Source organism: Mobula hypostoma, chromosome 13, assembly GCF_963921235.1.
Source record: "Mobula hypostoma chromosome 13, sMobHyp1.1, whole genome shotgun sequence".
Classification (NCBI taxonomy): Eukaryota; Metazoa; Chordata; class Chondrichthyes; order Myliobatiformes; family Myliobatidae; genus Mobula; species Mobula hypostoma.
Genome location: NC_086109.1, coordinates 96946764 through 96961708, shown reverse-complemented (window position 1 = coordinate 96961708; position 14945 = coordinate 96946764). Strand labels below are relative to the sequence as shown.

The 14945-nt window shown below is 51.7% G+C and overlaps 2 protein-coding genes across 6 annotated transcripts in view; both read right to left on the bottom strand.

Annotated features, from left to right (window-relative positions):
* Positions 1-680, bottom strand: part of LOC134355823 (signal peptide peptidase-like 2A) — a 48818-nt gene extending 48138 nt beyond the window's left edge. For all 3 annotated transcript variants that reach the window (XM_063066287.1, XM_063066286.1, XM_063066288.1), the window contains exon 1: positions 529-680. In XM_063066287.1, the coding sequence (XP_062922357.1) occupies positions 529-609 (81 nt within the window). In that variant the 5' untranslated portion in view covers positions 610-680. The remainder of the gene's footprint in view (positions 1-528) is intronic.
* A 1222-nt stretch (positions 681-1902) lies between these two features.
* Positions 1903-14945, bottom strand: part of sqor (sulfide quinone oxidoreductase) — a 29028-nt gene continuing 15985 nt past the window's right edge. For 2 of the 3 annotated variants that reach the window (XM_063066563.1, XM_063066562.1), the window contains 5 exons: positions 14009-14218; positions 7003-7186; positions 5672-5829; positions 3434-3612; positions 1903-2646 (listed from right to left, as the gene is read on the bottom strand). In XM_063066563.1, coding sequence (XP_062922633.1) covers positions 2589-2646; positions 3434-3612; positions 5672-5829; positions 7003-7186; positions 14009-14218 — 789 coding nt within the window. In that variant the 3' untranslated portion in view covers positions 1903-2588. The remainder of the gene's footprint in view (positions 2647-3433; positions 3613-5671; positions 5830-7002; positions 7187-14008; positions 14219-14945) is intronic. The other variant, XM_063066565.1, reaches the window with a different exon arrangement.

Here is a 14945-nt window from a genome sequence, read left to right as displayed (position 1 = left end):
GAGAGGAGTGATTCAGGGACCCTGGGAGGGGGGTCGAGAGGAGAGATTCAGGAATCCAGGGAGGGGGTTCAGGGACCAACGGGGTGCGGGAGAAGAAATTCAGGGACCCGGGAAGGGGGGCCCGAGAGGAGTGATTCAGGGACCCTGGGAGGGGGGTCGAGAGGAGAGATTCAGGAATCCAGGGAGGGGGTTCAGGGACCAAGGGGGTTCAGGAGGGGAGATTCAGGGACCCGGGGGGGGGCCGAGAGGAGAGATTGAGGGACCCAGGGGGGGCCGAGAGAAGAGATTCAGGGACCCGGGGAGGGTGTTCAGGGACCAAGGGGGTGCAGGAGGAGAGATTCAGGGACCCGGGGGTGGTGGCGGCGGGGGGAGGTCGAGAGGAGAAGGGACAGAACCGGGCTCTGGAAACCGCCGGCGGCCTGCGGTTTCGACTTCAGGCAGCGCCCAGGTCTCGGCCACACCACCGCCGGGGTGGAGCGGACGAGGTCGAGGTCGAACGGGCGGGTGGCGAAAGCCGGACCCTGGTACCTGGGTCACCGCGAACAGGAAGAGAAGCGGGACCTTCACCGCCATCACTGCTTCACACATCACGTCACTGCGCAAGCGCATTACCGAGCATCACCAGGGAAACTTCCTGTTTCTGCTACTTTGTGTCGTCGGCGTTACCTGGCACCACCCGTCGGCGGGAGGACCCGTGATAGGGACGTCCATAGCGCCACCCGTCGGCGGGAGGACCCGTGATAGGGACGTCCACAGCGCCGCCCGTCGGCGGGAGGACCCGTGATAGGGACGTCCACAGCGCCGCCCGTCGGCGGGAGGACCCGTGATAGGGACGTCCACAGCGCCGCCCGTCGGCGGGAGGACCCGTGATAGGGACGACCACAGCGCCGCCCGGCGAAAGGGAGGTGTAGCTGCAGCCACCCTGTGCTGCCACCTCGCGTCAGATAACAGCACCACATTTCCATCACTTGGCCCATTGTCTGTGTGTCTGGACCCTATCAGCGACTCAACTTCCTTCCTCTGTAAGTGAGAAAGGTCCCTCTCAGAACTCCCCAAAATTCCCATAACTTTAATTATAATTATAATTAATTTAATTATAATTTAATTCCCATAACTTTAACACCGGTTTGGTCTTCCTGTGATAAAAAAAGTTTCATCCTGTCTACCCTATCTATTGCCCCCATTGTTTTACCTCAGCCATGTCCCCTTGTACCCCCTTCCTCCACTCTGGGGGGAACAGACCCAGCCTCTCCACATCACTGAACCACTCCACCGAGCCTCTCCGGCAGCACTACCTCCTTCATAGTGTGGTGACCAGAACTGCAAGCAGGGCTACTGCTGAGGTCTGACCTGTTGCAGTGTGCTCCCCTGTACTCTGCGGCCTGACGACGAAACACCGGTATCCTTTACCTCATCTACCCAAAGGAACCTACCATTCACCATGTACGTCTCAGCCCTGATAGTATTCCCAAAATGTGAGTTCTACACTTTTCACGTGAACATTGTGTACCTGACGCTCTGGAGCTGTGAGGCTGCTGCAGCTAAGTTTTTCATTGACCCTGTGCAGCCTTGGACTTGTGCAGGTGACAATGAACTTGCCCTTGATGTTGCTACACGCCATTGTAAGCGCCGTTTCAATTCAGGAGATCCCTCTCCATCAGCGGGAGCACCTTCACCTGAACGAAGGCAGCAGCCAGTTCACCAGCACCTTCTCAAGGGTAGAGACAGACGCTCAGATCACCAGAAAAATCAATTAATTACCAGCACCAGCCCAGCCGCCTTTAAGGACACTCATACAGAAAGGTGCTGGAAAAGAGCCAGTAACATCACGAAGGATCCCACCCACACTGCCCACGGACTGTTTGTCCCACTCCAATCAGGGAGGAGGCTCAGACTTGGAACAGAGCAGTCTCACACATATAGAGCTCATGGTTTTTATTGAGGGAGCAGCATGGTTTAAGCAAAGTCAGAGGATGCAGTCAATGTACAGGGAGTGAGGGAGACAGTTCTCAGCCTGACGGGAGTTGGGATTGGGAACGAGGGAGACAGTTCTCAGCCTGACGGGAGTTGGTATTGGGAATGTGGGAGACAGTTCTCAGCCTGACGGGAGTTGGTATTGGGAATGTGGGAGACAGTTCCTACCCTGACGGGAGTTGGGATTGGGAATGAGGGAGACAGTTCCTACCCTGACGGGAGTTGGGATTGGGAATGAGGGAGACAGTTCCTACCCTGACGGGAGTTGGTATTGGGAGTGTGGGAGACAGTTGTTAGCCTGATGGGAGTTGGGATTGGGAATGAGGGAGACAGTTCCTATCCTGACGGGAGTCGGTACTGGGAATAGTGGAGGTGGATTCTGAGTCGTGATGTTAGCCTCATTTTCCCAGGCCCCGGTCTGGGCAGGAGGCATGGAAGACAAAGGGGTCGGGTATTTGTTCCTGCGCTGAGAGTAGACATGATACTGAAATCTTTGCAGAAATGCCAAGGACACAGTTGTTTCCAGTAACAATTCTGGATTGTCGCTAAGGAAGGTAAGTCTCTATATCAGAAGGTGTGCGTCGAAGTGTCGAATTGGCGGTCACCACGGCCGGCTACTTGTAGCCGAGGTGTAGCAGCTTTCTGAACGGTGCTGGCCCGCCCCACCAGCCCCTGGAGAAAAGCAGACAGAATGATGTTAGAGTTTGTCCTGCCCACGTGTCTGGGTCAGTTTAGTTTGCACTGTCCATCTGTTATACGTCTGACACACACTGTCAGGTCTGGGCAGATGTCGCTCTCCGCCATGTCTGACTGCTCGAGGTTTGGGTCACTCATGCTGCTGTTGTCCCTCCGTCCCCTCACTCAGAGGCCTTTCCGCGCATCCGCTCTGTACTGACCAAGGTTCCCATCTACACCGGTTCCACTGTCCCACATTTGGTCTGTACGCCTTTCCTTTCCACGTACCGGTCCAAGCGTCTTCTAAATGTTGTGAATGTACCAGTCTCAGCCACTTCCTCTGGCAGCTCGCTGCATATCCTGCCCACTCTCCGAGTGAAAAACTCTCTTAGTCTCCTATTAAATCTCTCCCCTCTCACCGTAACCTATGCCCGCCAGTTCTAGAACTCCCAATTCTGGCAAAAATTGTGCATATTGACCCCATCAATGCCCCTGTGGTTTAATAGACCCCCATAAGGTCTTCCATAATAGACTTCCTATGCCCCAAAGAATAAAGGGTCAAACTGCCAATCCCCTCTCCATAACTCAGCCATTTGAGACCCGGCAATGTCCTGGTAAATCTCCTCAGCTGCCTGTCCAGTTTGATGGCATCTCTCCTTCAGCAGGTTAACCAAACAGAGGACAATTCTTCAACTGCAGCCTCCCCACTGTCCTGTACAACAGGAACATAATGCCCCCACTCCAGCCCGATACAGGAATCAGGAAGTAGAGGGAAGATACTTACTTGAGGAGAGCGTGCCAGTAGAGAGGAGGCATGAAGTCAGCCTTCATGTGGAACATGGTCCTGCGCTCCTTGCCTTGGTCGAACGGGAAGGTCTCGAGTGGCTCCCCATTGTAATCGAACTCTGCCAGTACACACTTGTTGTAGCTGGTCACCAATGGGCAGGACGTGTAGCCATCGTACTGCAGACACACCAGACAGCAAAACCATTACATAAGCCCACCTCAGTCTGAGATGACCCAACAAGGACAGAGGTTACGGTGAAATACACCCCACACAGCAGGAGTAACCCCCTGCATCTGAGGGAGACGTGTTCAGGGATTTGATGCCCAGCTGGCACACAGTAGTCAGCCCGGGTTGGGTCTTCCCGGTCCGTCTGTCCGCGCCCACACTCAGCCACTCCCTGAGGTCAGAGGCCTCCAGAGGCACCGGTCGAGACCCGCCCTCTGCACGAGAAAAGGCTGGAAGTGTACGCTGGGATAGGCCCCAGCCCTGCTGATGGACCTGACAGATGGATTGTGGCTGGTTATCTGGGGCAGGCAGGTGGGCGAACCAGTCGGGCGGGCCACAGCGTTGATCGCGTGGTGAAGCCGCTCAGGGCCGGAGTGGTGAAACCGCCAAGGAGATGTGGTATCTACGGACCGGCTGAACGACAGTGACTGAGTTCAGTGGGGCAGATGGTGGCTCAGCAGCAGAATACAATCACACCAGCAATGACACAGGTTCAGTTCCCACCGCTGCCTTTCTCCCCTCAACCGTGCGGATTTCAGGCCATGGTCCACGACTTCCATGTTAGGGTTTGTACATTGTGGACGTGCTATGTTGGTGTTGGAAACATGGACAACACTTGTAGGCTGCCCCCAGCACATCCTTGGACTGTGTAGGCCATTGACACAAACGATGTAGCTCACTGTGAGTCGATGTACATTTGACGTAAAAAGCGAATCTTTATCAATTCGCACAACAGTTCTGACCACAAAACAGCAGAAATCCCACCTCTGCATACCACAGTGTTCCACTCCCTCGCCCAGCACAGGCACAAAGATCAGTAACCGCAGTACACCCCCTCCAACACACCCACATCCTGGGAGGGGGCACGCGGACATACTTCACTGGGTTTGGAACTCTCTAGCTCAGCATAAGGAGGGAGACGAGGCCAAGGGTCGGACTAGAATGGGTGTCCCCTCCCCTCCCTGATGAAACAGTATCCCCTCCCCTCCCCTCCCTGATGGAACGGTATCCCCTCCCCTCCCTGTTTGTATGGTATCCCCTCCCCTCCCTAATGGAACAGTATCCCCTCCCTGATGGAACGATATCCCCTCCCCTCCCCTCCCTGATGGAACGGTATCCCCTCCCTTCCCTGTTTGTACGGTATCCCCTCCCCTCCGCTCTCTGATGGAACGGTATCCCCTCCCTGATGGTTCACACAGTGCTGCTACTGTCCAGGACCAGACTGGCCCAGTCTTCTTCCCCTCCGCGGGAGCTTGGAACAGGGGATGTGAAAAGCCAGGATAGAGAGGATGCCTCCAATAGTGAGGGAATCTTGGATCAGAGGGCACAGCCTCAGAATAGAGGGATGTCCTTTTAGAGCACAGATGAGGACAGATTTCTTTAGCTAGAGGGTGGTGAATCTGTGGAATTCATTGTCACTGGTGGCTGTGGAGACCAAGGCATTGGGTATGTTTAAAACAGAGAGTGATAGGTTCTTATCAGGATGTCAATGGTTACAGGGAGAAGGCAAGAGAATGGGGTTGAGAGGGATATTAAATCAGCCACGTTGGAATAGCGGAGCAGACTCAATGGGCCGAGTGGCCTCATTCTGTTCCTATCTCTGGTCTTATGTTACTCTGCCTGCTGCCTGCATGTCAGGTAATGGTACAGTTTTGTGGACCCGCGTGTCGGGTTACAGGACGGTGATGAACAGTACTTCCTTCCAGAAGATTCCAAACCTCCTGACTGATTGCACTCACAGCTAGACCAGTATAGAACGTTCCAGCACATGAGACAATGTACAAGGTGGGGAGGGGGCTCAAAGCTGAGTAACTGAGTGTAGCACCAACCCCCACCCACCCAACCGGTGAACCTCCCCACATCACTGAGAGTGCGGAACTGATCGAGGCAGAGGACCAGCAGACTCTGAAAATCGGAAACCAAATCCAGCACTGCTGGAAATACTCAGCGAGTCAGTCAGCGTCTGTGTGAGCAGACCAGATGTAACATTTCACCCCAAATAAGCTGTACCTTTCTCTGTGGTTTCCGGTTCTTCATCACCCTGGAGATGGTCGCGCTGAGGACCACAGACTGGGCCGCTGAGCGACAAGGAGAGGCGTTAAATCCCAGGGAATGTTGGTCGGAGCGACAAGGAGAGGCGTTAAATCGTCCAGAGACCAGGGAATTGACTAGTGCACAGTAGATAAACCCACTTACACCCCCTCCTCAACCCACACCTCCTCCTCAAATCACACCCACTCACCCCCTCAACTCACACACTCACACTCTCCCATCACCCCTGCTCATATACACTCACACATACCCCACACCCACACACACTCTGTTCCTCAACTCAAAATCCCTCCACAACTCACACTGACCCTCACACCTACATACACTCCCTCCTCAACTCACTCCCACACACAGTCACATCCACACTTACTCCCCTCCTGCACACCCTGACACACAGATCCCCTCCCTCCTAGGTTTCCACTCCATCTACATCCACTCCCACCACTGACTGATCCCCATCTGCACTCAGTGCCCACCACTGACTGATCCCCGTCTGCGCTCAGTGCCCACCACTGACTGATCCCCGTCTGTACTCAGTGCCCACCACTGACTGATCCCCGTCTGCGCTCAGTGCCCACCACTGACTGATCCCAGTCTGTACTCAGTGCCCACCACTGACTGATCCCCGTCTGTACTCAGTGCCCACCACTGACTGATCCCCGTCTGCGCTCAGTGCCCACCACTGACTGATCCCAGTCTGTACTCAGTGCCCACCACTGACTGATCCCAGTCTGTACTCAGTGCCCACCACTGACTGATCCCAGTCTGTACTCAGTGCCCACCACTAACTGATCCCCGTCTGTACTCAGTGCCCACCACTGACTGATCCCCGTCTGCGCTCAGTGCCCACCACTGACTGATCCCCGTCTGCGCTCAGTGCCCACCACTGACTGATCCCCGTCTGTACTCAGTGCCCACCACTGACTGATCCCCGTCTGTACTCAGTGCCCACCACTGACTGATCCCCGTCTGCACTCAGTGCCCACCACTGACTGATCCCAGTCTGTACTCAGTGCCCACCACTGACTGATCCCAGTCTGTACTCAGTGCCCACCACTGACTGATCCCAGTCTGTACTCAGTGCCCACCACTGACTGATCCCAGTCTGTACTCAGTGCCCACCACTGACTGATCCCAGTCTGTACTCAGTGCCCACCACTGACTGATCCCAGTCTGTACTCAGCTTAGGCTGCAGACCAGGAATGCCAGCGCTGGTTACCATAACACATAGACTAAAGATTTCTCTATGGGACGGGCAGTGCCCACCACTGGCCCCAGCACCTACTTACCCACAGCTGCTGCAGTCTTGGACGTGGGCAGGTTGGTGCAGTCCCCGATACCGAACACGTTTGGGTATTCCTTGTGCTGGAGGTTGTCTTTGTCAAGATCGAGCCAGCCAGCGGCGTCAGACAGGCAGCTGTTCTGTAGAACATCCGGGGCGCCCATTGGAGGGGTGACGTGCAACATTTCATACTGGTAGCATGTAAAGGAAGGACACCAGATCCCAATGAGCTTCATGCCCGCTTGCTCACACACACACACACACACACACACACACACACACACTCACACACACCATACAATCTGCCTTCAGCGACAGCACTACCGGCAAGACAGAAAATTACTGCAGGTTGCAAATTAGTTTAAAATTAAATCATACTAAAGATGAATAGTGAGGTAGTGTTCACGGGTTCAATGTCCATTCATAAATCTGGCAGGCAGGAAGAAGCTGTTCCTGAATCATCGGTCTCCTGTACCTCCTCCCTGATGGTAGCAACGAGAAGAGGGCAGGTCCTGGGTGATGGGGGTGCATCGCCTTTTGAAGATGTTCTCAATCCTGGGGAGGCTGGTGCCTAGGATGGAGCTGGCCGAGGTTACAACTTTCTGCAGCTTTTTCCGATGCTGTGCAGTGGCCCCTCCAGACCAGATGGTGATGCAGCCAGTTACAATACTCTTCCTATAGGAATTTACAAGAGTCTTTGATGACGTACCAAGTCTCCTCAAACCCCTAATGAAATATAGTGGCTGCTGAGCCCTCTGCACAATGGCCTCCGTATGCTGGGCCCAGGATAGATACTCAATGATGTGGACCCTCAGGAATTTGAAGCTGCTCACCCTTTCTACCACTGACGCCACAGAGGACTAATGTGTGACCTCCTGACTTTCCTTTCTTGAAGACCACAGTTAATTCCTTGGGATTTTGCTGACATTGAGCGCAGGGTTGTTGTTGCAGTATCACTCGACCAGCACCACCTGTCACACTCCTGTACGCCGTCTCATCTCCACACTCTGTTCAAAGTCAGAGGGTGCTACAGTCACTAGTATCTGTGAGAAGGTTCATCTGCTCCTACAGCCAGTGAGACAGGCAGAGATGGTTCCAGCGAGGGACCAAAGTGAGTCTACGATCATTTCTGTGGTTACTCCGGCAGCCCCAGGGAATGGCAATGACTCAATTGAGCAAAGAAAACTCTTTAAAACCACCCAGCCAATGAGATCACAGCTGAGCTGACTACCATGGTCATCAAACTCCTGCCCAGCCAATGAGATCACAGCTGAGTTGACTACCATGGTCATCAAACTCCTGCCCAGCCAATGAGATCACAGCTGAGTTGACTACCATGGTCATCAAACTCCTGCCCAGCCAATGAGATCACAGCTGAGTTGACTACCATGGTCATCAAATTCCTGCCCAGCCAATGAGATCACAGCTGTATGGATAGTCAGTAAAACGGTTTGTGATGAAACGATCTGTATGGACAGTCTGTGATGAAATAAAATGTGTACATAATTCCATCCAGGCTCGACAGGAAGCTCAGAGATCTCAGGCTTGACCCTGCCTTGTGCAGCCGGATCCTGGACTTCCTGTCAGATCGCCGGCAGGTGGTAAGAGTGGGCTCCCTCACCTCTGCCCCTCTGACTCTCAATACAGGAGCCCCTCAGGGCTGCATACTGAGTCCCCTCCTTTACTCCCTGTATACCCATGACTGTGTTGCTCCAATCTGCTAACTAATTTTGCCATCAACACTACACTGATTGGCCTAATCTCTAATAATAATGAGGCGGCCTACAGGGAGGAAGTCATCTCTCTGACACAGTGGTGTCAAGAAAACAACCTCTCCCTCAATGTCGTAAAAACAAAGGAGCTGGTTGTGGATTACAGAAGGAATGGAGATGGGCTAACCCCTATTGACATCAATGGGCCTGGGGCTGAGAGGGTAAACAGCTTTAAGTTCCTTGGCATCCACATCACCGAGGTCCTCACCTGGTTTGTACACACCAGCTGTGTGATGAAAAAGGCACAACAGCACCTCTTTCACCTCAGACAATAGACAATTGGTTGAGGAAGTTTGGTATGGGACCCCAGATCCTAAGGACTTTCTACAGCAGCACGATCAAGAGCGTCCTGACTGGCTGCACCACTGCCTGGTACGGGAACTGTATTTCCCTCGATCGCAGGATGCAGCAGAGAGTGGTGCAGACAGCCCAGCGCATCTGTACTTGTGAACTACCCATGATTCAGGACATTTACAAAGACAGGTATGAGAAAAGGGCCCAAAGGATCATTGAAGACCCGAGTCACCCCAGCCACAATCTATTCCAGCTGCTACCATCCGGGAAACAGTTCCGCAGCATAAAAGCCAGGACCAACAGGTTCCGGGACAGCTTCTTCCACCAGGCCATCAGACTGATTAACTCACGCTGATCTGAGTGTATTTCTATGTTACATTGACTGTTCTATTTATTATAAATTACCATGTTTGCACATTTAGATGGAGATGTAATGTAAAGAATTTTACTCCTCATGGATGTGAAGGATGTAAGAAATAAAGTCAATTCAATTCATTCATTCATAAAATGATATTTCTCACTGTGTCTCGGTTCCTGTGACAATCATTTTATTCATTAGAAATACAGCAGGAATGGCCCTTCCAGCAGCAAATGCTGTCAACTGCTGATTAACTGGCACCTAGTCACCGGACAATTTACAATTAACTTACTAGCTGGGACATCTTTGGACTGTGGGAGGAGACCGGGCACAGAGAGAACATAGACTCTTTACCAATGACACCAGAATTGAACTCTGAACTCTGCTGCCTCGGGGGGGGGGGGGTAATAGTTGCACCAGTAAACCAATTTACCACTCCTCTTTGAGGAACAGTGTTGTGAAGACCCTTTGAGAAGAAACCATTCACCTTGTCTATTTTAAATGCTCAGAATACTGATCCCTCATTCTAGATTCTCTGGAAACAGGAAGCATCTTCTCCACATGCATTGCCAAGATCCCTCAAGATCATAAACACCTCATTCCCTCTCACTCTCTAGTGATACATCCTGTCCTGACAGCCGGTTTATTGTCACATATCACAACACAATGAAAAGCTCGCTGAACATACTGTTCATACAGATCACATTATACAGTCCGTTGAGGTAGGACAAGGTAAAATAATAATAGAATGCAGAATAGCTTATAACAGTTACAGGGAAAGTGCAATGCAGGTAAACTATGAGGAAGCAGATCATGATGGTAGATTGTGAAGTCAAGAGATCATCTTGACATGCAAGTGAACTATCAGTAGCTTTATAATAGTGGGTTTGAGGCTGTTCTTGACCCTGGTTGTAAATGCTTTCAGCCTTGTGTATCTTGCCCGATCGAAGAGAGAATAGAATGTTTGAGGTGGTTTGGGTCTTTCATTGTGCTGGCTGCTTTACAGAGGCAGTGATATGTTCTATTTACATGGGAGGTAGGGTTTAAGGGTCGGCACAACATTGCGGGCCGAAGGGCCTTTACTGTGCTGTACTATTCTGTGTTCTATGTTCTATGACGTGACAACCATCTATTCTAGGCATCAGTCTAGTGCATTACCTCAGAGCAGCTCCCAGTGCATCAACACCTTCCCCGGACACACTACTATACAGGTGTATTCACCAGTCTCCTGTATAAATAAATCAGCTTTTACCATTTGCTCTATGATAAGACTATTTAATATGTTTCCCAATTACTTTCTGTTCCCTGCGGCTCATAACACTGGAGCTGAGAATCACAGCGTTCATCTAACACCTGGAGTCAATCGATGTACAAAGACAACATCCTCTGTGGATTTCGCGCAGCAAGAGACAAAGGAACAACATTAATAGCTTCATTTAAAACTTAATTAATTGAAGTGTTTTAAAACTGTTTTATCTTTTTAAGTGTAACATACTTAAAAGCATTCCCGCGCAAGTCCAGTGAAGAGCTTTAAAAAGCAGGAAGTATTTTAATGGGCGTCAATGCAGAGGCAGCAGAAGCCACCCACACAGGTACAGCAAGCAGCTTTAAAAACCCAGACTCCACACTGTCTAGCCGAGCCGTCATCCTGGGAGTGCTCTGAGTCAGAGTGGTAAGGCTTTGGCTCAACAGGGCTTCGGTGAGAACAGGTGGAGGCAAAGTGCTGAATTAACTCTTGAGAGGATGGGGGAGAAGAACCCGTGTTGTGGGTGCCAGATGCAGCCTCTCCAGGGGACTCACAGCTCCCCGATGGCCACATCTGCACCAGGTGCATCGAGATGCAGCTCCTTACAGACCGTGTTGGGGAACTGGAGCTGCAGCTCGATGACCTTCGGCTTGTTAGGGAGAGTGACGCAGTGACAGACAGGAGGTAGTCACCCAGAGGCTGCAGGAGACAGATAAATGGGTGACTGTCAGGAGAAGGAAGGGAGAATGTCAGATAATGGAGAGCACCCTGTGGCCGTCCCCTTCAATAGTAAGTACTCCATTTTGAGTATTGTTGGGGGAGGGGACGACCTACCTCGGGGAAGCAACAGTGGCCGTGCCTCTGGCACAGAGTCTGACCCTGTGGCTCAGAAGGGTAGGGAAAGGAAGAGGATGGCAGCAGTGATAGGGACTCTATAGTTAGGGGGACAGCTAGGCGATTCTGTGGGTGCAAAAAAGAAACTCGGGTAGTGGTTTGCCTCCCTGGTGCCAGGGTCCGGGATGCGTCCATTCAGAAAAGGGAGGGTGAGCAGCCAGAAGTCATGGTAATATTGGTACGAACGACAGAAGTAGGAAAAGGGAAGAGGTCCTCAACAAGGAGTTAGGAAGGAAGCTGAGAAGCAGGACCTCAAAGGCAGTAATCTTGGGATTGCTGCCTGTGCCATGTGATAGTGAGGATAGGAATAGAATGAGGTGGCAGATAAATGTGTGGCTGAAGAATTGGAGCAGTGGGCAGGGATTCAGATTTCTGGATCATTGGGACCTCTTCTGGGGCAGGTGTGACCTGTACAAAAGGGACAGGTTGCACTTAAATCCAAGGGGGGCCAATAGTGTTAAGGATCCGGCCTGAGCACTGGGCCGAAGGGCCTCTGCTAGTAGCTCTGGATCACCACAGTCTTTAATTTCTGTTTTCTTTCACCTGGCCATGTGGGTTCTGGCCCAGCCCCTTCCCTTTTTGGACTTCCTCCAATTATCTGCTTGTCTCCTCATTTGCACCCACTTGTTTCTAATTTTCACTCATTACCCTGTCCATTTAAACCCCGCCTTGACTGGCATTCTCTGCCAATTTGACCCATTTCTGACCTGTGTCGTTCTAGCCCGTCATTGCAACTTCTGCCAACCAATTCTGCCTGATTCGGTGTTTTGGATTTTGCCCGTTCTTGGACCTGATTTTTGCCTGTGCGCTCTGGATTGTCTGCCCTTGCCTGACTGCCTTTCCTGGTTAAGACTTCTGCCTGCCATTTCGGATTCGTGCCTGCCTTCTGTTTTTGAAAGACTGTTGCCTTTGTACTCCCTAATAAATCCTGGTGAAAAAGTATTCGTTGGTCTGCACCCAAACCCAACAGAATGAACTGGCCAAGATGGACTCAGCGGACCCCAACCAGGTGTGTGAGGCCCTCTCCCGACAGGGTGTGCTGTTAGGGAGACATGAAACGCAGTTCACCTCTATCAACCAGTCGATGGAAGCCTTCTCCATCACTCTGACCAGCATAGCCTCCCAGCTACAGCAGATTCAGCTGGCGCTGAGCTCTAACCTGCCTTCTCTTGCTGCACCATCAGCCCCACAGACTCCAACCCAACCAGCCCGAGAGCCCTGTTTACCTCCACCTGAACCTTAAAATGGTGAACCAGGCACCTGCAGATCCTTCCTGTCTCAGTGCTCGCTGATTTTTAGGCTGCAGCCCACTACCTTTCCCACTGATCGATCCTGTATTGCTTATGTTATCACGTGGCTGTCAGGAAGAGCAAGAGAGTGGGGTACAGCTGTGTAGGACAGCAGAGCCCCTTTTTGCCACACGTTTAAGGACTTTTGTGAGGAGATGAGAAGAGTCTTTGACTGTTCCCAGCAGGGCGAGAGGCAGCAAGGGAGATGTTGCGAGTTCATCAGGGTAACCGTTCCGTTTCGGACTACGCTATTCAGTTCTGCACACTAGCCGCCACGACCAACTGGAATTCGGCGGCCCAATCTGACACATTCCTCTCTGGGCTTAGCGAAGAGGTTAAAGATGAACTAGCCAACTGCGACCTGCCTGCTGGCTTCCAAGAGCTGGTCGATTTGGCCATTAAGATTGACAGCCGTGTAAAACAGCGTCAGCAGGAGTGTGATGTCCGGGGGTCACGAAGAACCACCAGGGGGCATCTGACCTCTTCCCAGGCAGCACCCAGATCTCCTTCCCCAAGTCCTCAGTCACCTCCATCCAGCCCGACGGAGCTCATGCAGATTGATCGTACTCATCTGTCTCCTTCGGAAAGGAGGAGGAGAGTCAGTACCAACTCCTGTCTGTATTGTGGTCAGGCTGGTCACTATGTACCTACCTATCCCGTAAAAGCCAACGCTCGCTCGTAAATAGGGGACTTCCTTCCCCTGGTTCCCGGTCACTCGAACCCTGCTACTTGCTTTTATACTGGCTGAAGGGAGGAAACGCGCCGTTTCAGTTTTTATCGACTCTGGGACTGAGGGAAACTTTCAGTTCCAGCTTTGCGGCCAATCTCGGGATGCCCCTCTCCCGTCTGAAGCAACCCCTGGAGGCCAGCGGCGTAACCGGAGTGAAACTCACCATGGTTACCCACTCTGCAGCTCCGGTGAGTCTCCTCATTTCTGGCAATCACCAGGAGAGCATTGCTTTCCATGTGATAGATTCCCCCAAAGCTGAAGTTGTGTTAGGCCACCCGTGGCTAGCTCGGCACAGTCCACACATTGATTGGTCTAATAACAGAGTGTTAAGCTGGAGTCCTTTCTGCCTAAATCATTGTCTGCATGTTGGGACGGCCCATCAGCACTACACAGGAGGTGAAGAATGACCAAATAAATGAACTGCTCTGACCTGGAAGGTTCTGGTCTCCCCTGGAGAATCCAGAAGCTCAAACACGGCCTCCTGTCGGTCTGGGTGAACTTCAGTCAGATTCATCCTGTAATTCACGTTTATATTCCTCGCTTTAACTATTTCCAGAAGCACACCGGCATACTTCTTCACTCCAAAAATGACTGGTAGAGAAGTATTGTAGATAATATTTGCCTTGGATCGCTTTCCAACCTTTAACAAGATAAAATACTTAGTGATAAAAGTGCCCGGAAAACCTTCAACATGGAATTAAATCTCGGGGCAGCAAGGCCTCCTCAAAGGTGTAACACTGAGGCTTTACAAGGCAATGCTCAGACCAGCGGAGTACTGGAGCAGTCTGGGGCTTCATATCTAAGAACGGACGTGTTGGCATTGGACAGGGTCCAGAGAAGGTTCACAAGAATGCTCCCAGGAAAGAAAGGGTTAATGTATGGGCAAACTTTGGTGGCTCTGACCCTGCACTCACTGGAGTTTAGAAGAATGGGGGGGGGGGTCTCATTGAAACCTATCAAATATTGAAAGGCCTGGATAAAGAGGATGTGGAGAGGATGTTTCCTATAGTGGGAGAGTCTAAGACCAGAGGACACAGCCTCAGAATAGAGGGACGTCTGCTTAGCATGGAGGTGAGCAGGAATTTCTTTAGCCAGTGAGTGGTGAATCTAGGAAATTAATTGTGACAAACAGCTGCGGAGGCCAAGTCATTGGGTATATTTAAAGTGAAGTTTGATACATTCTTAATTAGTGAGGTTACGGGGAGAAGGTAGGAGAATGGGGTTGAGAGGGGAAAATAAATCAGCCGTGACTGAGTGGCAGAACAGGCTTGATGGGCTGAGTGGACTAATTCTGTTCTGATGTTTCATGGTCTTATCATCATTCAGAGTTGCAGCACCAGGTCAGAGCTGGGTTCTGCTGCCATACT